Raw genomic sequence first — 26,149 nt, forward strand, 5'->3', positions numbered from 1 at the left:
ATCTTTCACACTCTCATCTCCTCGGTTTTGTGTTCCTGTCAGACTCTTTCCTAAAAGGACTACCATGTCCCCCAAACTTTAATAACTTGTTTGACGATCTTATCCAGTAATTCATCTGAAAGGCATAATCATATTTTGTAAGCACTGCCTTCAGACTCGCTTTCTCAAATAAGCAGTCATCAAAAGTGACATGTAACAGCCTTCTACATATACACAACCTTCATCACATGTACTGACGGACCATTTCAAACGGAGGGTGATTTTCAAAAACCCAGACATAAAACAATGCCATCTTTAGGAACAGTAAAATCTAATGCCCCATATTCTACAAAACTATAACATCACCTCCCTACGTTATTCAAAAATTACTTTACTCAGCCATGTAAATACTGTAGAATATTAAGCAGGCAGAACGTTACTTTTGTCTCATAACATTGCTACATATCTGCCAATATTAACATAAAAAAGTTTTGCTTATCATATCTGCCTTTTTTATCTAGAGGAAAAAATCTACCCAGCTTGTAGTGATATCTTATTATACAACACCATGACATTCAGCATCATATTTAACCAAAGAAAAATGTAAATATAAATTAGAGTCAAACACATCTGCAAGCACGACAGCAGTGAAAATAGACTCCTCTTTGATGTCATAGCATGTGATGTCAATGTGCTCTGTGTAGTAACAGGCACCTCTAAATGTCACAAAGCAGGGTGTCAGGATAGAGGTACCATAGCCTGTATTGGACAGTGTAGTGAACTTACTGTTTTTTTTTAATAATCAGAAAGGAAGACACTTGAGTACATTGCATGCATATATATATATATATATATATATTTCCACATGCATTTTATACACATATATATATATATATATATATATATATATATATATTTATATTTATATGTATGCATAAAATCTCACCATCAAAGTGTACAGATTAGAAAAAGGTGATGCTCAGATCTCAAATACAAAAATACACAACAAAATATCCAGCACTCATACGTATAGATATAGATATGGATATAGAAGTATAGATACAGATATGTGTGTGTGTGTGTGTGTGTGTGTGTGTGTGTGTGTGTGTGTGTGTGTGTGTGTGTGTGTGTGTGTGTGTGTAAACATTACTAACATAACTTATATTTTGGATGCAAAACACTTGATCCTAAAACAATTACATATTCTAAAGCAAGTTTTAAAACAATGTATAAAGGAGCTGTTTCACATCAAAATATATTAAAAAAACACATACAAAATAATTAATGAATAGCTCATTCTCAAAGGACAATAATGCCCTCCAATCTTCTAAGCTATTTGTTATTGTGGAAATAATGTCCTTTTATAGGTGTAGGGGCCCTTTGCTTGTGGTATCAGGTCTCAAATCAGCCCTGGGCATGTGTTACATCCACAACAACATGCACCCTGCTGAACATTATTGCTTGCATACTGCTTCTGTTTTATTATTTCAGCCAACTGCCGTTTATTTAGCCATCCCCATTTCTATTACTAATGGCTCACCTTTACAGAAGAAAACTAAACTATTGCAGCATATCGCTGGACTTAGAAAAATTATGGTCATACCAGATTTAAAGGACATTTACCTTGTGTTTAATTATACTAACCTCATAACATCACCCTGCAGCAGATATAATTAAACTTTTGTGGCTGATTCACACATTTCACCTTTTCATACTTTGTAAGTTTAGTTCTCAAATTCTGCCATCTTTTTACCCTTTGTTTTAAAATCAGTTTTACCCATGGTGTTAAAATCAGTTATCATTCAGCCATTGTCTTCAAGACAGACACTGACAAGGCAGAAATATAATCGGCCTCATTTGACAGTGTTGAAATGTATTTAGCAATTACATGGGCCCTTATACTATGTTACATGTTACATTTAATTGCTAAAGTATACAATTTGTGTCTACAAATTACTTTAAATTTGAAGTATAACAGCGCTTTATCTACAACGATTATCATAGTTAATTTTACTATTTGCATAATCAAGGAAAATCTCATTCATTAGTAGCATTTCAAAATCATAACATTTTATACAGGTCACCTGTAACACAGATACATCACTCACATAGTAAAAAGCTGTAACATCCTGAACGTTTTAGCATTCATCACTGGAATGGCTTTTCCTTCCTTTGTCAAACTGCCAGGCAGCTGGACAATCTCAGTTACCTGAATGTCAGATTTGCATGCCTTTTTAATAAAATATTTGACTCTTGCCTTAAAGAAATACTTGAACAATATTATGTTTGATCAGCTGCTGTCAAAGCACAACTATCCCATCTCTTGGCATTTAACTTCAAAGTGTAATAGTGGCATTGCTGCCCTTAAAAAAATACAACTTGTATATAATTCCAATCATTTTACATACATACATATACATTTTATAATTTACAAAGCAGTCTGTGCATATACTTCAACAAAAGAGTTTGGCCTCAAAAAAATTTAGAAATTCTTCCAAAATGGTATTTTGACTTTTTAAATACTGGAGAACATTGCGTATTACCTCAATCTCATTCTTATGCAAAGGAATTCTGATATTTTCCATAGTTGCAGTCTCTGAAGATTATTGCATTGTTCAGTCAAATACATTACATAACAGCACACACACATGTATGTATGTAAGCATATAGGGATTCTATTCATGGGATTAGCTATCAGTTTATCTAATCACAAGTGGTCTAGAAATAGTGATCTAATCACAGCTAATCTAATGATAGTTTCCAGCACAATTCACCAGTTATAGCTTTGATAAGCTTTTAGTTCTTGCAAGTGCCACCAAAATGATTACTCTTGTTAACATTTGTAGCATTTATTTTACTGAAGGCAGTTGTCAGTGAAACCGCTGTCAGTGAATAAACACTGCCATTTTGATTAAAAAATAATTTTCCCTCTCTGTGTGGCTTCACTTCCAAACTCCACTTACTTATATATACTAACTCTATGGTCACACAACCATGAGAAAAGAACAAGCACCTTGTAAATAAATTCCCTCTGCCATATTTGTAGCACCTTGCAGAAATAAAATGAATCATACAGTGATTAAAGAAGTGAAGCACAGACATCTGTGCATAAATCCAAACATAACTAGAAAGGTGCATGGGCACATGTGAATGAGTGAGTGAAGCTACCTAGCAGTTAGACAGCAATGGTCAGTGGTCACTGTTTCTAACTGTTCTCACCTGCTGGTGCAATGATGTGCCATTTCACAGCTAAAAAGGTCATCTAGTACCTACAAATGTCATTGGAATCCACTGCTGAAATGTATAGTTACTAAAGCCTCTTAAATGTGCTGCTGAAGTGTATGCCCAGTGAATCTTTAGATACTGGTTCATCAGACAATTGTCTCTGCTTCAAGTACAGGTTTAATTAAATGATGCATAAAAACATTTTGACACACAGGAAATATATGCCATATCCAACACGGTATGGAATTTCAAGCTTACTCAAATTCAGCTTCCTACAAACTACACTGGGGAATTATAGCCTCTGGATATCCAAAAAATACTTAAAATGTTGTTTCTTTACTGTAAAAAAACAGAATATCCTCTCCCCTTAAAAATCACACATTCATTTTAAATAATCTTGATTTGACTTTCTGTTACTAGTAATTTGTAGCTTGTCACTCAGTTGTCCGTACTTTTCTGAATGTCCCCAGATTTGACTCAATTTTTAGCTCTGTCTATCTTAATCCCTCCACAAATTGGTAACTTTTGCTTAAAAGTTGGTAAATTTCACTTAATAAATAATGACAATAATTAGAATTACAGACTTCTTTTACTCCAAAAAATGTATATTAATTCACATTCTCTGATTCTATCGACATATCTGGTTAACAGCACTAATATTCTAAAATTCCCTGGATTTTTCCCGAATTCTGTTGAGATTTATTCTGGATTCAGATAAGCGCTATGATTCTTGCAGGAGACTCAGATATTCATTAACTAGTACTATGCTTATCCACTTATAAAACAGATACAGAGAAGGTTATAAGTTCACAACACAGAGACAACTTCTAAAACCCTCTAACGGTAACTTCGAAAAAAATTTAGCAACCATGGCTAAAGATAACCATAAGGCATTCTTCAGCTATATTCATAACCTAAAAGGTAGGATGCAGACTTGTGCTGAACTAGCTGTGGATGGCATCACACACACTGATACTGCAAAAACAGCTAACCTATTAGCTGACAGGCTTGGTAAAAATTTCTCCACCCTGTCCCTCCAAACATTACACAAAGCATTCCTTCTACATCTTCCCACCTTGCATCTCCAAAGAGAAAGTCATTAATGTTCTCTCCAAGGCCAAAAACACAGCCTCTATGGGACCAGGTGGCATCCCAGGCTGCATTTTAAATGGTGTAAAACATGAGTTAGCAACTCCATTAGGTACACTCTTCAACCACAGCCTGGGTACTGGTTTTGTCCCTGCTGAATGAGAAACAGAAACTGTCACCCCCTTCATAAAGGGAGTACAGCAACAAACCCTGGGAACTACAGACCCATAAGCTTAACCAGCCTTATCTGTAAAGCCATGGAATTAATTATCATGGACCTTATAAATAAGGATATAGGTGATCTCCAAACCCTTCATCTGACACAGTTTGGTTTTGTCAAAGGTAGGTCATGCCTGTTAAACTTAGTGGACTTCTTTGAAAACATTACCATGGCTATAGACAAAGGCAAATCTGTGCATACAGCATACCTTGACTTAGCCAAGGCCTTCGACACAATCTCACATTCAGGCATCACTGATAAACTCTCCCAACTGAATATCAACCCTTATGTCATCAGGTGGATCGCTAACTGGCTCAATGACAGATCACGCTCAGTCAAAGTTAGGGACTTTTCCTCAACCAGCAGATCTGTCACCAGTGGAGTTCCACAGGGGTCAGTGCTGGGCCCCCTTTTGTTTGGAATATACTTCTCAGAAGTTCAGGCCAAAACAGAGTTGCTGGGTTGACTAAGTTTGCTAATGACTGCAAATTAGGTGCAATCATTGAATCCCCAAACAATGTTAGTATACTTCAAGAGGAACTTACAAAAACCAGTGACTGGTGCCAAAGCTGTGGACTAAAACTCAGTTGTAAAAAATGCATCATCATCCCCTTCAGTAAAAACGATATCCCTGTAGACCATCATATAAATAATAATAATACCCTAAGTAACAACTCAGTAGTGAGAGACTTGGGAACGCAAGTTGACTGTAGCCTAAACTTTGACTACCATGTGTCTACTGTGGTAAGGAAAGCATTCTACATCACACACCTCATTAGTAAAGGCATTGCCTCGAGAGCAAAAGAGGTCATAACTCCCCTGTACTCGACCTTCATCAGGCAAATAATTGAGTACAATGTTCCCTTTGGTATGTACCTTACCAGGCACCTGCAGCAACTTGAGAGACCTCAGAGATTTCTAACTAAGAAAATTCAGGGTCTCCAGCACATGTCATACATTGGCAGACTGAAGTCACTGTTGCTGTACTCAGCAGTGTACAGACTACTTAGAGGAGACTTGTGCCTGGCCTAAAGAGCAATCTCAGATCCAAACCTATTAGAAATGCTGCACATCCACAAGTCAAATGGGACATGGGTCACTCACTCCAGGGACCTTAACCTGGCCTGCATCATAAATTGGCCATGCCGAAGAAACAGATATATCTCTCAGAGGTTGTCAATCCTCTGGAATAGGCTAAAAGAGCCCCTCTATGACCCTGTTTAAGCATAGTCTGGATGACTGGATGGGAAACCATAAATTCCTACGAGGGATTTACCTATGACCCTACTAGATATGGAGAGTTGTTGCTAACCAAGATCTCGAGTTTTGTCAAGATCCTTTATTTTGGGTTTCTCTAGTATTATATTGGGTACACGCAGTAAGGCTTATAAAGAACAGATCAATAGCTCAGTAATTACCTATGAACCTATTGATTTGGCCTCTTCTGAAGCAAATCTGAACTTCTTCAGGGAGGCTGACCTTACTGTTTCAAAATGGTTGCTCTAAACAATGAGTGCCCATTGTGTCTGCCATTATATGAACTATATAAGATGTGCATAGCTTCAGAACTCATACTAAAACACTTAAAATATTTATGGTGTACAATTTAACATCACACATTTTTGGATACATGAAAGCACAATAAAACCAATGTCATAAAATCCAAAGAAAAACATAAGCATTAACCAAAGAAATTTCAAGTCTAGCACCATAAGAAATAGTAAACCAAAACAAGTGCACACCAGCACTTCCCAGGTACTTTCCATATACCCCCTTACTTAAATATACTGATTTCACAGTCACAGAACCATGGACAAAAGGTAATACCATGGTAAGAATAAAGTTGTCCTGCACTTCATCTGTAGGGAAATATTAATCAAACTGCATCTACAGTTCATAATCCAGCATTTGAACTAAAATATCTTCTGAACAAATTCCGTATAATAGGAATGAAAGCACTAATTGTTTTGTGTGGTATTATTGGTTTACAGGTTATTTCTGCTGACTTCCTAGCTGATATCGCCATTCCAAGTTTTTTTTTTGTGTGTGTGTATATATCTATATCTATATATATATATATATAGACACACACACACACACACACACACACACACACACACACACACACACATATATGGTTCTATATTATTTCATAGAAGGTACATTTGACTGAAAGAAAAAACATAAATACAAATAACTCATCACTGGATGGAGCAGTGATGCAGTAGGTTTCATTGTTACCTCACAGCAAGAGGTTCTCTGGTTCAATTCTCGGCTGGGGAGCCTTCTGTGTGGAGTCTGGATGTCCTCCCTGTCTTTGTGTGGGTTTCCTCTGGGTGCTTCAGTTTCCTCCCACATTACAAAGGCATGCATCTGGAATGTTTCTCCCCAGGCTTCTGCTGAAAATTGGCTCATTCCAAGTCAGACTTTCCCAGTAAAAAAAAAAAAAACTGAAAAGTAAGTTCACTGAAAACATTCGACACAACGTATATTTCATAAAAAAAAGTTGTTTTTTTTTTTTTTAAGCAGGGGAGCAAGTTCATCCTGCATCCCCAAGTGACAGACTCATCGCTTACTTATATATTCCAACTCCATGGCTGCACACCAGAGGAGAAAAGAAAAAAAACATCATACAGAGTAAATCAGCGCTGGTGTGCAAACACAAACATCTACAAATTAGTGGGGGAGGGTTACAATATGATAGTGAGCATTGCCAATCCACATAAAATCTTCTAAACTACATCCCTAACAAATCTCACTGGGAAATACCATCTACAGATTTCTACAGGCTTCTACAAAACAGCCTTTCAGCTAAATGTACTTTCAATCATGTTTTTGACCACTTGTGTTTCAGTCAAACCTACCATTAACAAATAATAGAGCCATATAAATGTGTGTGTGTGTGGATGTGTGTGTGGATGTGTCTATATTTATATATATATATATATATATATATAGATAGCTAGATTATATTCCTTTACATTGCCAATGAACTTTCACCAACATAAAATACGTTGTGAAACTTCATTGGTGTTACCTTTCACTGAAACACAAAAATATTTGCCCTTTCCCCACTATTATGCAGTTTTGGCATGGGCATATATAAGCAACATGTGGTATGGGAGGTGCAGGAGACTCTTGACCCCTGCACGTGGATTTTGGCTATGTGACTTTATATTTATTTTTATTTATTTATTAATTTTGTTCAATCTTGTTCTTAAAAACATTTGTATGTTCAATTATATGAAGCATAATTATAAAAAATGTAAATATTTAGATAAATAGATACAAATCTATGTACATATTATTATTAGGAGTTGACTGGCAATTGGGGAAATAACCCTGAAGAGTAAAGACATACTGTATATTTTATGCTGCGGGAGGTGCTTCTGAACAGCAAGCACATACACTGTTGTTATGGGCTAGGTGGCAGGAAGGAAGGAAGGAAGGAATTGAACAATGGCCATATCTATCATTACGCTACAGGGTGGGTAATGACAGGGGATTTCTCTGAGGAGTGAGCATGTACATTGTTATGCTGGGTGGCTGAAGATGTGCCCTTAGACAAAAAGCTCATATATCATTGTAAAAGACAGTGTGGTTGAAAGAAAGTACCACAAGACAATGGATAGACATTGCATTATAAAATGGTTAAAGATAATACATTAGCTAATTAGTCAATGACAACAGAAAGTGGGTTCATAATACTGCAGAAAGCCTGATGAAAAAAAAGCGACAATAGCAAGACATTTTACAAAATCGTATCAAGCACTCTAGTAACCAGGATAACTCCGACACTGATTCTACTGCCATGTTAACTGCATTCAATTACACGGAATTAATGATTTTTTGCACACAAATTTGTGGGAGAGACCCACCATTGTTTATACATCAGAATTCCCTTGGAAAGTTTACAACTGTGTGTAATATTTTTAATGCTACTGTCATCAACAGTCATGTGCAAAATAGAACTATTGTATTTAACATCAGTATTGTTCTTCTGAGGGATATCTCCCACCAAAATGGGAGGAAACTGCCTCTATTCTGTGTAATCTCTAGCAGTCTTAACCAACAGGCCTAAATCATAGGATACTGATAAATAATGTAATATCATTGATCCATTTGGAAAAGTCAGTGGTCAGTCTAGACAGTCGGATCATCTGACCTCTGGAAATATTTCTTTTCAAATGATTGGTATGAGCACTAAGGTAATAGAAATAGTTCTTAGAGAAACAAGGTTTTCTGTAAATCTCACTAGAAAAACCTAGTAAAACAGCAAGTGTTGAAAACACTTTGCTCAATTTTAAACTGTTTTGTAGAAAGCGTAATTTAGCTTATGCTTTTCAGGACATTGAATATAATGATGAATGTGTTTTTAAGAAATCTAGCTGCTTCAACCTTCCATTATAGGCTACTATCTCTGCCTTTCACGATTTGTGTGAGTAGAACATTTTGAAAATGGCTGAAGGTAAAGCTGACAGTATGATTTTTGCCAACAAAGAAAGGAAAGCATTGGCTGAACTTAATAATAGACTTGATTTATGGTTCATGAAAGCTGATAAAGGCAGTGGTCTAATTATTATGTATCAGTCTGACTATATTAATGAAATTGAAAGCATTAAATGAGCATTAAAAGTAAAGCAAACTATGGTTATAACATCGCTGGTGTCATTTACACTGCTGTCTGTTCACATTGTGATACATTTTACATCGGCATGACAACCAGAAAGTTCTCTCAAAGAGTTAAAGAACCCTTGTATGCTATCAGGAGCAAAGAAAACTACAGTGCCTTATACAGACACACCTTAACATGCGGTTCCTTTAAAAAGTTCTGTTTTGCTGTCATAGAGCATTTATCTGTGGATCTTAGGGAGGGTTGTTTTAAGAAGCAGCTACTTTAAAAAGGCACATTGTGGCAGCTTAAGATGCAAGCCAATAAGTTTCCTGGCCTGAACGATACCGTTTGTATAAAATGTCTTTTTATAATTGTTTTTTAATATTATGTTATTTTGTACTGAGGTATACTTATGTGCTGTGAATTCAGTGTTTTTTTACCTTTTAGGTCTACTATTTGTTTAATTAATTTAATTATTGTTTCACATTTCTGATTGGTCAGTTTGCATTATAAAGTTGTTTTCTAGTCAGTTGTTCAGTTTTCTGATGAAGTCCCTTATGGATGAAACTGCTCAAAAATTAAACTTCCTTGAAGAAAATTCCTTTTCCTGTGGTGACTACCTATGGATGTTTCCATTGTTCATTTTTTTCTATAATTTTCACCATATTGAGCATCATTGCATATGTAAGCTATAGGGTGCCCCTGGGCAGTGAGCACATATACCGTTATGCTGCAGGGTGTACATTGAGATAGGATGCCCCTGGGCAGTGAGCACATATACCGTTATGCTGCAGGGTGTACATTGAGATAGGTGCCCCTGGGCAGTGAGCACATATACCATTATGATGCAGGGTGTACATTGAAATAGGGTGCCCCTGGGTAGTGAGCACATATACCATTATGCTGCAGGGTGTACATTGAGATAGGTGCCCCTGGGCAGTGAGCACATATACCATTATGCTGCAGGGTGTACATTGAGATAGGGTGTCCCTGGACAACAAGCAGGATTTTATACCGAGGATATGGAACAGCGTTTTCTTGGACAATTATATCAGATTTGTAATAAAATGGACTACCCTAAAAAAATGAATATATGCATGAATATATATTGAGGGGCACCCACACATTATGTATAAATTGCATGGGATGGGGAGGAATGAATATACATTCCCTTCTTGTCCAATGCCACCTTATTTGAGGCAATCAACCAGTACTGCGTGTGTGCCACACTATGTCACTCTTGTTGTCTATACCCGTCAGATCCCACAGCAAGGCTTCTGCAGTGTCACCATGGAAGTCTAAGGAGTGGTGTGTGACAAAGGCAGCTAATGCAACATGAAGACCTGCAAAGGAGATTTAAGTTGTATAGCAAAGGTTGATTTGTGCAATAAAAAGTCACAGTTCCTGCATTTACCTTCTTCCACTGCCTATCCTACCAAACTTTTCTATCAACAGTGCTATTTACTGGAGTGCCCTGGAACCTGGCATTTTAAGGCTGATTGCACTGCTCTGAGATAGTCCATCTTGTTAACAAGTCAAGATAACCATGTCAGAACAAAAATTTGTTTTGGTTGGTTCGGTGATGTCTGGGTTCCCTCCTCGTGTTCCACTTGATATGAATCACTGTCACTAATACCAGTGTCCAAATGGTCCATTCATTCCTTTGGAGGGAGCTAAGGATTCTTTTTCATAATATAAATTCAAATATATAAAAAAACAAAGTTAATCAATTTATGGTACTGCAGTGGCGCAGAAAAGGCATGCAAGATATTATTTGTTTATTGGATGTAAGACTTTTAAATAAGGGAAAAGTACAATTCAGGTAGGTAGAGGGTAGGGAGGTGGTATGCACATTGGGGAAGAAGAATGTTCTAGAATCTGTATAATGGTAAAGAAACCAAAATATCGGTATTAAGATATAACAGTAGGCATTCCAGGGAAGATGCTGTTCCTAGATTTAAGGATAAGATACAAAGTAAGACTGATAGCAATTTATGCCTGTATAGACCTAAAAGAAAGGATTATTTGAGGAAATGTTAAAATATGCTACAGTGAAAATGGAAATTGTAATAGCGGACTGTAACTGTGATATAAAGACAAAAAGGAAGAAGGTAACTGGTGATATTAGTAAATGTAGGCTGATAAGTAAAATTATTTACAGGTGGTAAAAGACACTATAGTTATAAAACAGGGACTATAAGAACAGAGGTTGATATTGTATTATTCTCTGAAGAGTTAGAAGTAATGAGAAGGGATATAGAGGAAGATGTGTTTTCAGACAATTGCTAATATAGGTAATGCTTGTAAATCCATCCATCTATCCACAACCCCTTTTTGTCATTATTTCACATGGGGTCGGCAATCATCTATAGCCAATGTTTACATTGCCGGGTGGCTAGCCCTGCCATGGTAGTTCTTCCACACCACCCACTCACATTCACAATGACAATCACATCTATGGCCAATTTAGATTATCCGATCTACCAACTGCACATCCTGACTATGACTGAGGGGGCATGAAAGTGATAGCAAAGCAATTATAAGAAAAATTAAAGGGAAATTGTTCAACCATGGACAGCAGTTATGCTAACATTTTAAAATAAATTTTTATATATTACATTCAGTGATATTAGGTAAGTTAGCATACTTATGGTGTTGTATATCGTGCCCAAGCAAAAAGGAGAATTTGTTTTAATACAGTTTAAATACAAGGCTAAATCCAGTCAAAACGGGAGTTTTATAACATAAAATATAAAAGGAGGGTGGGGTTTAACAGAGTTATTTCTAAACATTGTTGCATTGTTTTTGGGTGTTGAGAAAAATAAAGGAGGAATAACAGAGCTTGCTGGATAAGTCGTTGAACTTCAAGTATCATGATGGGACATGTTGGGAAAGAAGAAAAAATAGACAAAGGGGAAGCTGAATGAATATTACAGGAAAGTGTTGTCATGGAAAACTGAAATCGAAAATATTCAAGAGAAAGACATCAGTGGTATGAAAGAAGTTCAGAAAATATTTCACTGTGGGTCCGTGGGAAAACTTATAAGAAGACACAAAAAGTACAGTTGTGTAACATTTTAATATAACAGCAGATGTTCTTCTTTTGACTGTTACAGTATTCTTTACTAAAGGGATTCACTGTCTAGGGTAGCCCAACATCCGGCCAGTATACCAAAGCCTTAGGATTTTAAGGACGTCGTATGTCACACATACATGGAGTAGGGCATAAAGGTGATGTACAAATGTACATACCTCAGAACTGAATAGCCTCAGAAAGAACAACATTCCAAGGAGAGACGGCAGAACATGTGAACTGAATAGCCCCAGAAAGAACAACATTCCAAGGAGAGAAGGCGGAACATGTGAACTGAATAGCCCCAGAAAGAACAACATTCCAAGGAGAGAAGGCGGAACATGTGAACTGAATAGCCCCAGAAAGAACAACATTCCAAGGACAGAAGGCGGAACATGTGAACTGAAAAGCCCCAGAAAGAACAACATTCCAAGGAGAGAAGGCAGAACATGTGCATCCAGATGGAAAAAAATGAAGGCAGGAGAAAAGAAAAAGAGGTGGGGGGGAGCAAATACTGCAACAGTGAAGAGAACGACATCTACTGTTACGCTAACATTTTACACAACTGTACTACCTCCTTCCATATCACGGTTGTAGCATTCTTTACTAAAGGGAGAGTACAAAAGCTCAAGAGGAAACTTGGGAGGGGGAATGCCCAGCAGAGCCCTCAAGAAACTCATGCAGCATAGCCCTGGCAGAGCCAGCTCTAGCCCTGGAAACTACATCCAGTTTGTGATGTTTAGAGCTATGGTCAGAAGTCCAGGTAGCAGTTTCAAGGATGGACATGGCATCCAAACCTTTGAGAAGAGCACCAGAGGAAGCCACAGTCCTGGCAGAATGAGCCTTTACAGAGGCAGAAAAACATTTCCCATGAAAGGAGTGATAAAAAAGAAATGGCCTTAGAGATCCATGAAGAAATGGTTTGCTTAGAAGCAGCCAAACCTAGAGATCTAGGATGAAAAGAAACAAAAAGTTGCTCAGAATTGCGAATGCCTTAGTCTTATCCAATAATACCTGAGCTGTCTATGCAAATCTAGAGTATGAAGAATCTTCTCCCTAGTAGACTGCAGAAAAGGGAAAAAAGTGGGAAAATTAATAGACTGATTAAGTGGAAACTCATTAACCACCTTGGGCATAAAAGAAGGATTAGTACAAAGAGACACCCTGCCCCTATAAAAAATTAAAAAAGGAGGAACAGCCATAAGGGCCTGAAGTTCAAAAACCCTCCTAGCTGGAGTAAGGGCCAAAAAAAGAACAGTCTTCCATGTACAATGCTGCAATGGAGCTGAAGCTGCAGGCTCAAAAGGAGCCTGAATCAATTTTTCAAGAACAAAATTAAGGTCCCAAGAAGGAGTAATAGGCTTCCTGGGAGGCTTAATAGGAAGGACGCCTTTAGGAAAGTGTTTGACCTCAAACCTAGAGGCCAAATTAGATGCCAGTGGCAGACAAGCAGAAGTAGCTGAAAGATGAGCTTTAACTAAATAGTGAGCCAACCCAGCATGGAGCAATTCACACAAATAAGAGAGAATCAGAGAAACCTCCACAGAAAATGGATACTGGTTACTAGCAAGGCACCAGACCGAAACTCTCTTCCATTTAGAAACATAAGATTTCCTGGTAGTGGGTTTTCTGGCTTCCTGCAGGACCCAAAGCACGTCCTCAGAAAAAGTGGTGCCTAAAAGAGATCAAAACCCTATCACCCACAGTGTCAGCTGAAGAGTGGACAAGTGAGAATGGATGAGAGATCCCTTGTTTTGTGTGACTAGGTCCACCCTGTGAGGTAACTAGTGGTGATTACTCTTGGCTAGATGCAGAAGAAGAGGGAACAAATGCTGTCTGGGCCAAAAGGAAGTTACTAGCAAGATTTTGGTGGAGTCCTGTTCTATCTTAAGCAGGGCCCTTGGTGTGGGAGGAAGAGGAGGGAAGGCATAGAGAAACATCCCCTTCCAAGAAAAAACAGGACATCCATCTTCCATGCTAGAGGACTTGAGACTCTGGTGCAAAAGAGAAGAAGTCTGTTCAGTGGGGAGGCAAAAAGACCTACCTAAGGAGTACCCCACTGATGGACAATGTCCAAAAACATATCTCTGTGAAGCATCCATTCATGAGTCTGTGTCATGGGCCTGCTCAGAATGTCTTCCACAATGTTCTGTTCTGAAGGAATATAAACAGCCTGAAGAGTCACTTGATACTGGACAGCCAGATCCCAAACCTGAAGAGCTGGTCTGCACAAAAGGCAAGACCTTTTCACCCTTGCTTACTGATGTACCACATCACTGTAGTATTGTTTCTAAAGATTTTGAGAGGTCCTGGAAATAAAAGAGTATGGAAGGCCTGAAGAGCAAGAAGGATAGCTCATGTCTCATTGATGATGATATGGTCCTCCCTCTGACAAATGGGAGAAAGACCCTGAACCTTCAGAGAACCAAAAGAAACTCCCCACTCTGTATCTGAGGCATCTGAGAAAAGTTCTTGAGAGGGGACTGGGGTGCTGAAAAAGAAGCCCTGGGTTGAGTGACTGCTGATAAATCCATCACTAGAGCTCTAGGTTGAGACACAGAAGAACAGGGACTAGAAAGTCTAAAGGGTGACCATGTTGAAGCCAGACTGACTTTAGGAACCACTGTAGCTTTCTCGTATGTAGTCTGGCTAGATGAAGCATAGGAATAGTACAAGCCATGGAACACAGAGCCCTTAGAAACTCCAAGGGTGTAACAGAGACCTGAGGAAGAGTGGATTGAAAAAAATGCAGTTACAGCCAGAGCCTTGGGTGGTGGCAGGGAAGACAGCATATGAATTGTCTGGAGCCTGCACACACACAAAAAAAAAAAAAAAAACATGATCCTGAGAAGAAGCCAGGAAGGATTTCTGGATTTCTGGGAACTTATCATAAACTTAAGGCTTTGCAAGAGGCAAATGGCATAGTGGAGGTGCTGGATCAATGTATCTGAACAGAAAGCCTGAATGAGCAGGTCATCTGAGTAGGGAAATATTTTAATCCCCCTCAGCCTACAAAAAGCAATCACAAGATCAAGTCATTTGGTGAAGACCCTTGGGGAAGTAGAAAGGCCAAAGGGCAAAGCAGAGAACTGAAAATGCAAGGAAGAGAAACAAATATTTCCTGAAAAGGAGATGAATAGGGCTGTAAATATAGGCATCCTTGAGATTCAGAGAGACCAGAAAACCTTGGGGAAGAGCAATAGGAAACATAGCCTGAAGGGACAGCATTTAAAAAGAAGGTATCTTCAGAAAGGTGTTGAGCAAAGAAAGGTCCAGAATGGCCTCCAGAGTGCCTTATTTCCTGGGAACCAAATACATTCTGGAATAAAATCCTTTCCCCCTTTGAGGAGCAGAAACTTCTTAGATGGTGCCTTGAAAAAAAAAGGCCCTGAAGAACCTCCAGAAAAAAGGGCAGCTGTGCCGGAGGAGGTTGAGGAATGTCTAGAAAGGAAGGAAGGGATTTCCACACCATGACATATCCGTAATGAATGATGGACAGAATCAAAGAGCCCTAAGTCATCTGTAACCAGTTGGGAAATGACAAAGGAACCTGACCTAGAATGGAATGAAGAAAATAGACAGAACATGGTTTGTCTGGAAAAGGTAGCTTGTGAAAAGCAGGAGTCTGAGTAGATTTAGCAGGAGGGGGTCCATCTAGAGTTCTTTTTACCTTTGGGAGGAGAATGAGACTGTTGACGGACAAAGACGGGCTTAGAAGGATATTTCCTCTGAAATTTTGGAATAGGGGAAACAAAAGTATGTTTCAATTCAAGCAGGACTATGTCCTTTTCCTGAAGGGACTTAAAAAGCTCAGCAGCTTAAGAACCAAAAAGATTATCAAGAGGAGAACCCATTAATTTAGCTTTAATATCATCAGGCAAAGGTTGGAGGTAAAGCCAAGAATAACATCTCAACAGAGAACCAAAGGCAGCAACCCTAGAAGAAGCATCAGCTGCATCATAATTACATTTAATAGAATGATGGGCTACTTGAGTAGAGGAGCCCAACAACAAAAGGGACGAAACCTTCCCCTCAGAATCAGGAAGGTCAGAAATAACCTGATAGGCCTGAGAAAGAAAAGCCAATATGTACCTGGTCATAGGGGTCTGATAATTAATAGCCAGAAAGCCCAGGGTAGTAGCAGTATACACCTTTTTGCCCAGCTGTTCCATGGTCCTACTGTCATTGGTCAGAAGGAAGCAATTTAGTGCAAGGCAATAGTTTGGAAGGTTTGTCAAAAAAGACATGCACAACAGAGGGGTGAGCAGAAGGACATTTGTGCAGAAACTTGCACTCATCAGGCACCTTATAAAACCTGTCAGGTTTTTGGGGGGTTGGAGATTGGGAATCAGGAGCTAGAGATGCTGCTGAAAAGTGTCAAACAGGACAGCAAGGACCAGAGGAACAGCAAAGGGCTTAGTGGACTCCATTTGGAGGAGTTCATAATACCTCTTCTGGACATCAGAAACCTGAGTACAATCCCATTTAAAAAAGTCCATCATACGAGATATACTATCCGCAAAAGAAAGTTCCTCAGAGGAAGAATTTAGACTACTGGAGTCTTCCTCCTGAGAACCATAGTCCAATGGAGAAGGAATCTGAGAGGAGTATGACAAGGACTCCTCCCCTGAGTCCAATTCCTCATCAGAAGAATCCTGCTCCCTAGGCCTGTTAAGAGGAGCAGATGACCAAAAGGAGGCAGGAAGAGAAACTCCCTGGGGGGCTTCAAGGCTATGAGTGCATTAAACAACCCCTGTAGCAGGGAAAATTGGTTTTGTTTTCTGCTTCTTTTTCAAAGGAACATTAGCCCTAAAGACATTAGTAGGTTCAGACCCTTGCCAACACGCAATCAACATAGTGGGAATCTTCTACTGAATAAGAATCTGAGGAACACCCTTCAGTCTCTTGGCCATGATCAGCCTAGGTTCCCCCTCAACATCCACAATAGACATCTGCAGAGCCTCTGAGGATGTGCAAGAAGCCAGATCTGTGTTGGCCTCAGAAACAGTCATGGCAGAGGAATCGTATGGAACAACTGGAAAATCCTCCGGGATTTCACCAGCCTCGAAAGAGATGTATGGGGGAGGTGGTACAGCAGCTGAATCCAACCTGATTTTTTGGTCTTCTTCTTGGCAGATGGCTGACCCTCACAATGGGATAATTTTTCCATTGCACCACCTGACAACAACTTAAGATATTGGTTTTCTAGGTAGATAGACAAGGTGGCTATGAAGGGTATTAAGGACAAATGCTTGACAAATCGAGAATGAAGTATGGTCGTGAGTAGCACCCAAGCAAAACAGACACTTCTTTTGATGGTCCTTATAGGAAATCTGTCTCCCACACTGACATTTTCCCTTTCTGGATCACAACAAAAAGAAAATAAAAACAAGATAACAAGAAAACTCCAGTGTGGCACTTTTCTGAAAATGGTTTGGCAACCAGTGCAAAAGAATGAGCACTCACACTGATGATCGAAGATGGCATTCAGACTGCAAAGAAGTTCTGAGATGTGTGCATTCATACATCATCTTTATGCCCTACGCTGTGAGCAGGGAGCATAGGTATGACATACAATATCCTTAAAATCCTAAGGCTTTGCTATAATGGCTGGAAAGTAGGCCACACTAGGCAGGAAATCCCTTTAGTAAAGAATACTGCAACAGTGATACAGAAGGATTTCAAGTAATACCTAAAAGGAGGATGAGACTGGGGAAGAGTATGGGAGTGAAAATATTTTTAATGGCTGAATAAGTTACCTTTAAAATGGTTTATGTTATACAAACAACAACAGGAAAGGTTGTCCCATATATGAGGGAAAGAAGAATCTACAGAGCTTTTTTTTATATAAAATGTGTGAGAGCAAGGAAGTTTTAGAAAAAGTACTGAGCGTTGAGATCAAGTATGATGTTGGATATATTATGAATCTGAAAGAAATTCATAGAATGGAGAAAATTACTTTTCTTCTGCACAGCAAATGTGGAGAGCTAATTGTAAAGAAATATTTTAAGAAGAAGGAACTAAGTCGTCGTGGCAAAAATTAAGTTTTGGTTATGGAAAACCTTGGAAGAGTTGGAATGAGTGCATTAGTTATGATGTTTTAAATTGAACTGGTTTTCATTTTTTTTTTATGAAATGTAAGTATGTTTCTCATAAAGTACCCCTAGTCTTTTCATATCCTGAACATACATATCATTTAGATAAAATATTTACAAGCTATTTATGGTTAGTATAAAAAATGTAGTAATAGAGAGGTGGGGAGATTTTATTTTCTAAAACATGGGACAATGTATATATATATATTTAAAAATGAAAGTATCAGTTGCAGGAGATAAAAAGAATGGGAAGGTAACTGACTCTGGATTTTTTTTTTCGTTCCTCTCCAGAATTAATTTTTGTATATAATGTAAATATAAAATTGATTTCCTTTTCTTTTTATGCAGTGTATTTTGCTATAAATATTTGTTTATCATTTATGAAATAAATTGTAAAGAACACCTATTCTTTTCATAGAAAGTGATGAAGGGCTGCTACTAGTCAGATGTAGGGCCAAGACAACAGAGGAGGAAGAAAGTGATGGACAGAGCCTGATGATGGAGGTGGTGGTGGTATGTAGAAGGAAAGAATCTTAGCAGCAAGTTGAGATGGTGGTTATTGTGTTGCATGGAGGAGGTCTGGATGTCACCACTATGATTCCTTTAATTAATCAAGAGAACCTACAGGTAACACAAATCTTGAGAAAGAAATTATGGAAATGTGGGCCTCTTTGTTGGAAGGACTTCAGAAGCAAAAAGCCATTTCTGATACCATGAATATGTGACCACAAGAGATGAAGAGATGAATGATGTATGGTAAGGACAACCAAAGTGCAATGCCCGAAACCCCCACAGAGGATACTGTAGGCAGGCAGCCTGCTCAGAGGACTTGCACTACAGCAGCAGCCAAAAGAGGAAACAGGTGGAGCGGTGTTTAAAGTAGTACAAAAGGTACATGGTAGGAATAAAAATGAAAAATATAAATAAATACTTTGTTTTGGACAAACTGATGGAACCCTTAGGTGTTAGGGCTCTTGAAATATATTCACTAATTTGTGTGGACCCACTTTTTGTGATGTGACTCATGAATCTAACCATTTATTGGAAAGATTTTTGTTTTTGGACAAGAAAAAAAAAAGATTTACCCACAAAATAAAAAGAGTTTTCTATCTGAAATGTCCAGAATAACAAAACAGCGACTGCAGTTCAGAACTGATGAGGTGAATGAAACTGATATTAAAGTGCTTTTCGAAGGATTACTTTCAAGTATTGAAACTGTTGCAAGAAAAAAAGATAGGAGAAGGTTACTGCACTGGTAACAGATAAAGCAGCTGTGGATATTCTTGATCTAGCTATATATTAATTTTGTATCTCTTTTTGATTTTTGTACAGAGCTAATAAAAGCACCTTGGTACAGTTCTGAAGCTGAGGACATAACTTTTTGAGAGGACCTTTTGGTTCCCCACTTTGGATTAGAAACTGCTCATGCAATTAACTGAGCTAGCATCTTTTCACACAAAACTTCTTTCTCTATCTAGTCTTTCTTTACGTGTATTGGATAATACATTAGTTAACACCTCTAGCAACCAGGAGCACATATTTGCAACTATTATTTGATACTACGATATGCACCTCATACCCCTGCTTCACTGTCATCAGACATGCTTTGTATATTAGTGCTTTACTTGTATTTACCAAACGAGCACTTAGATGGCTGCTTGTACATTTTGTGATTTTTTTTGTATAGCAGTATCATGAACTTGCATCTGCAGTCAAAGTGTTCAAAGCTTAGCTCATATATTAATCCTGTAGCACCAATTATCATACATCATTTGTAAATTTTGTATCCAGACTCTTGGGTTATATAGAGAGCCATGGTTAAGCTCTTTGAGTATGCATTCATGTCTGGTATGCATCTAGTCCTACCCTTGCCAAAACTGATGCCACAAGAGGGATAAAAAACTGGCTTTAGCAATTGCTTGACTTTTAATGTCATTCCAAGGGAATCCAATATGTGTCTGCATGGAAGAAAATGAGTGGCAGTCCAAAACTTACTGTACCTGTCTTTTCAGACCTTTTGTATATTGTTTAAAGGCTTTTCAACCACATTGTACCTTTTTAGGCCACTTCAGCCTGCTACATCTACCAACCTCAAAGTTAAATCTGGAAAATATATAGGTATGCCCTCAATGAAAACACACCCTCCCTAGAAGTTTTCCTGTACTTAGAAAATGTTGGCATCTATGTCATTGCTGAAACCTGATTCTGTTGCACTTATAACAAAACCTTCTTTCCATTCTTTAATACCTACCAGTAACTCAGACCCCTACTGATAGTGCCTTTGCTATAGAAAGTGGTAAGTCCAGAGTCCTCTGCAACAACATCACATCTAGACATATAATACACAACCTGGAACTTTTCCACTTCCAAATAAGTCTCCCCAGTATCTTCTGGCTAACTACAGAACCCCTTCAATGATCTGCACTACCCATGAGCCATATCTAAAAATAATTAAGGCCCTCACAATTGTACCAAACACTATAATTCTTGGTGATATCAACTACCCATTTATAAACTGGAAGACCTTTGCTGCTGCAAATAAATATATACAAGTCGTCCTATTTTTCATCTCACTTGACTAGGTAGTGCTAATCCCCACCAGAAGAACAAACTTGCTTGTTGTAGTCTTCACAAACATTGTACCACACTGCTCAGCATCTATACTTAACCGATCACTGGCCAGGTCAAGTCTTCACCAACAGAACATAACCCAGTATGCTCACAAACCCTGCTGACTTTAGATATTTCTATAAAGCTAACTTTTGATACTGACTGAAGTCCAGAATGATTCAAATTCCTCACCTCCTATCAAGGACACTGTGAACAGCTCCACCACAAAGACCATCTTTGCTTATCTTAATGTCTGTATCAAAAATCAGTCCCAATCCATCACAAGTATACCATTTAGTTTAGGAACAAATCCCTTTGGTGGACCACCAGTCTAAACAAACTATGCACCAAATGAAAGAACTTGAACCCTTAGAAATAAATACTGTTCCAAAACTGTACTAAAAAAATAAACAAAGAACTTAAAAATAAAATTAAATCCACCAATGTAAGAATGTACTGAAAATTGCCACCAGTATCAAGGGCAGCCATAATTTCTTCTTCAACATTAGTAATCTCAGAAAAAAATGCCCAACATTGTATCAAGTTGTTTCATAGCACTTCCGACTCAAATCATGAAGACATAGCTAACATAATAGCTGACAAATTTGTTCAAACTTCTCGCTGCCCTTACAGACCCTTACCCACATGCTATGCTATAAATGCCCCCCCAAAGATCACCTCCAAGCAAGTTTTAAAAGCCCTCTTGGTGGTAAAAAAAAATAGATCCATGGGGTTTATTGATACACTGGGATGTTTCCTTGTCAAAATAAAACACTGTCCCCCTGACCACTCTCAAATTTTGTTCAATCTCATCCCATTTGTGCTGAGGGCTTGGACAACAGCTGTGGTCATCGTCTTTCACAAGGTAGCCCCAGCAGTAATCCAGAATATTACAGACTAATAAACCTTACTAGCTTTGTCTGTAAGTCAGTGGAATTGTATCATGGACCTGGCAGCTAGAAATACTTTAAATCAAAATAGTTTGCATTTGTGAAAAGTAAATCCTATATAGTAATATTGGAACTGCTTTGAAAAAGTCACTGAGGCTGTGTTTGAGGAAAAACAGTTCACTCAGCTAAGCTAACCTTGATCTAACTAAAGCTTTTGACACAATCCTTCACTCTAGAATTATAGATAAAATAACTAAACTAAACTAAATGTAAATCTATATGTAACCCACTGGATAGCCAGTTGGCTCAAAGATAGAACCCATCAAATCAAGACTGTAAGCATACTCCCTACCAAAAACATGTTATCAGCTGGATTCCCTCGGGTTCTGCATTGGATCTCCTCCTATTTGGTATCTCTTTTTATGATGTTTAACCTGATGCAAATTATCTGTAGCTGAACATTTTTGCAGATGACTGCAAGCTAAGAGTCATAATCAATTATCCTACTGATTCTCAGGTCCTACAAGATGGCCTGTCACATGGAAACACACGGTGCCATGATTATAGTCCAAGTGTAACACTGTGTCCTTTGACAAACAACAGCACCTTAGTACCCATCACATACAGGACACTCCCTCTAAATCATTTTAGCTAGGTGGAACCAAGGCACATTCATTAACAAGCTCTGCTTTGCTCACCACGCCTGTACAGTACTTAGAAAGTCCTTTTACCTAGCCAAGCTAATTACCAAACATATATTTTCCTGATACAGAGATGTTATAATTCCTCTCTACACCTCCCATATTAGACTGATAATTGAATGTAATGACCCCTTCAGCAGATATCTGGCAAAGCATATGACCCACCTTGAAATATCACAGTGCCTCCTCCCTAAGGAATTAAATGGTCTGAGTTCTATGCCCTGTACAGAATGCCTTAAAGGTCTATCCCTATTCTCATTCATCTTCCTCCCTGGTAACCTCTGCCTTGCTTACAATGCCTCAGTGATGTTGTCCTATATGACCTTCTACAGGTTTGCAAAACATACAGCATCACATAATTGTGAAAGATGAGTTACAGAATGGATGAGTATGGCTCCAAAACAAGCAGGAGGAAGTTTAACTAAAATGGTTCATGGATTTGTCAAAACTGAGAACATTCTAAGTATTGGTCACGAGTAAACTCTAAATAGTAAGGGGGACAGAGGAAATGATGTAATATAGGGTTCAGAAGGGAAATTTATAGGTGAAAGTGTATTGCAAATGAAATCTTCAATCAAAGCTATGAAAGGGAATCAAATAAATGACATGAGAGGGCCTAGTAAAAGAAAAGGGTCTATATTAAATCAGCGAACGCTTAAAAAAGCGAACGCTGATTTATTGACCCTATTTAAATGAAAGCTTACCATCCCGAACACTCGGAACAGCGATTTGTTTTTCCCAGGGAAAAAAATCGCTGTTCCAAAACAAAGCAAACAAAAAAAAAAACTTTAAAACAATACATAAAGTGGGGGGCTTCATCTCCCACACCCCCCTACTTAAATATACCAACTCCGAGATTGCACTACAGTGCCGAAAACGGCAAAGTAACGAAGTGGCCAAGCGAATTCTTTCCCAGGGAAAGAATTCACTAAAAAGCCACTTCGCTATTTTGCCTTTTCGTTCTTTTAAGTTCGATCAAGGCGCATTTGAAAGAATGCATCTTTGATCACTTAATAGGAACCCAAAGAAAATACTACTCAGACATGGCCACCATTGACAAAAGGCAAATATGAAAAGAACTGAGTATGTAGGAACAGGCACTTGGAACGTTAGCAGACAAACTAGGAGGCATATAGGGTCATGCAGGCTTAAGGAGTTTGGCAGATAAAGACAATACAGGCACCATCCAGGAGGCTGGACTGGCCAAACATTGTTTTTTTTTTACTTTTGTGTTTCACATTGCAATATTAAGAGTTTCAAAACCACAGACAGGATGGGGGTTGGTAAAATGGTTAAGATGTTTACCTCACAAACAAAAGGTAGAGAGTTTGATTCTCACCTGGCTTGACTCAAAACAACCCTGCAGTCCTTAGCCTAGTATATTCCTGTAAGTAATAGATGTGTAGCAGCATTTCTTTTTCTTTCTTTGTGCATTTAAAGTGTTTGCATTTACAAAGTATTTTTTCTGCCCTATATCTTAACATTACAGTTGCCCAATCCAGTTAACTCAAGAAAGCAGTCTTCAGTGAGAGACACAACATCTATATATGCTGAAAAGAGCATTTGGTTGTGTGTGTGTGTGTGTGTGTGTGTGTGTGTGTGTGTGTGTGTGTGTGTGTGTGTGTGTGTGTGTGTGTGTGTGTGTGTGTGTGTGTGTGTGTGTGTGTGTATCTATACAGTCATAAGGATGAATGTGTGCACTTGTACCAGTGGTGCAACCACACCAGCATTTACCAGCAGCTCACACCATCCTTTTTTTTTCTTTTTTAGTGTGACATCGGTGAGCAATGTGCGGTGAGAAAGGGTGCAAGAATTGGTAAACTCTGTGATTGTCCCCGTGCTTCCATCTGTAACTTCTTCCTCCTGAAATGCCTGTAACAGGGACATCCAGACGATAAACTCAAGTCAGTGTCATCGGTTTTAGAAATCAAGATGAACAAGCAACCAAAACCAGTTGATACATATTACCATCTGAATGACCATTCGGTTATTTTGATGGTCTCTATAATTTCTTAAGAAAACATTATATTGGGTTTTTGTATTTTTTTTTGTATGTGTGTTAGCTGATAAATATGTATGCATATATATTATATGTTATATATTATATATTAAAAATGTTTTGTGTTTTGTAAAGCAGTCTGTGTGGGCTTTCACTGTTGGCTTATCACATGTCTATATGGATCCAACACGATTGCTGTTAAATCATGTGAACACAGAGGTAAGACACAGGGCCACTGTCTTAGTTTATTTGAATGGGTGACTTCTGATTTGGAAGCATCTTAAAACACCAAGTAAATTAGACTTTTTAAAATCACTGGGACAGAAATATGAATGTTTTCTGTGGAAATTACCACAATGAAAATTGTATTTTTGTACACTTAATTATTTAATATCTGCGTATGCTATTAAGGCATTTGTGCATAAGCATCTGTCTTCACATTCCTCCAAACAGTTGAAAAAAGGAATAGGTTGAAAAAACAGTCTACTGGCCCATTTGAAATAAATAATAAATAAATAAAATACAACAAATAAGCAGATGATTACTGTTCTTTTGAGAGACACAAGGAATTTATAATGAAGCACACAATGGAAAAACATCATACCGGTCATTGAAATACGGTGCACATAAAATGGATGGTAAAATCTATTATATAGCAAGCAGTTTGGTTGGAATTCTGAAAAATAAATCAGAGTAGCTATTATTTATATCCTGGGACTCTCAACATTAATTATTAAAACTACTACAAATTATATTTTTTTTACAATATAATTTTTAACTACAGAAAATTACCCTTTTTAGAGCACAGTTCTGTAATAAACATACATATTTACACATCATAACTCATGTGATCACTTTGCAATACCCATTTCCGGGGTTTTGGGTTCACATAATGGTTAAGGTGTTTACCTTAAAGACACAAAGCACAGAGTATGATTGTCACCATTGAGGAATATTGGCTAGACTTAAAATGACCCACACGGCCAGATAGTGTAGGAATTACCTATAAGCCTAATGGAACTTGGGGGTTGGTGTAGTAGTTACAACAGTAATATACCATGGCAGAATTGTGTATAATTCACATTTTTACCCACAGTGGATGGCTGTAGTTTGGTCACTCAGGTTGCCATGATGCATTGCCATATTAGGTGGTAGATTTTCTGAATGAGAGAGACAGAAGTACAAATAAATCTACATGATCAAGGGTAGTTAGTTACAATAGTCATGAATGGTATTATAAAGGTAACGGCACTCCTTTGCATTATGGTAGAACCAACTGTATTCAGCTAGTTGTAAGTTAAAAACCCTTCTGGTGCACTCAGACAGGACAAGATTATTCAAGACCTTTAGGAAGCTGCGTCATATAACTGCAATGGAAGAAAAAACAGAGCATGCAAAATTAAAAAAATAGCAAAATGCATTATTTATTTATTTATTTATTTAATCAACCAATACAAATTGAGCATGAAATTTAAAAAAAATAACATTTCCACAGACTCAAATTTAATATACAACCTCATGAATATTGCACTTTTCTTATTTAAAAACATTCTAAACATAAAATAACACTCATAATACAATTAATTAAAATATTTAAAATATATAAATAATTTCATTTATATTTAATGAGTGAAGAATATTGTATTGGTTGAT

At 37.9% G+C, this 26,149-nt stretch overlaps 1 protein-coding gene across 1 annotated transcript in view; it reads left to right on the forward strand.

Annotated features, from left to right (window-relative positions):
- The window catches only part of LOC122806804 (cocaine- and amphetamine-regulated transcript protein-like), a 50,952-nt gene extending 25,923 nt beyond the window's left edge, over positions 1-25,029 (forward strand). Inside the window, exon 3 of the mRNA XM_044077527.1 lies at positions 24,268-25,029. Coding sequence (XP_043933462.1) covers positions 24,268-24,375 — 108 coding nt within the window. The 3' untranslated portion in view covers positions 24,376-25,029. The remainder of the gene's footprint in view (positions 1-24,267) is intronic.
- Positions 25,030-26,149: the final 1,120 nt, after the last annotated feature.

This window comes from Protopterus annectens, chromosome 7.part0 (assembly GCF_019279795.1).
Source record: "Protopterus annectens isolate FY-2018-M chromosome 7.part0, PAN1.0, whole genome shotgun sequence".
Classification (NCBI taxonomy): Eukaryota; Metazoa; Chordata; order Ceratodontiformes; family Protopteridae; genus Protopterus; species Protopterus annectens.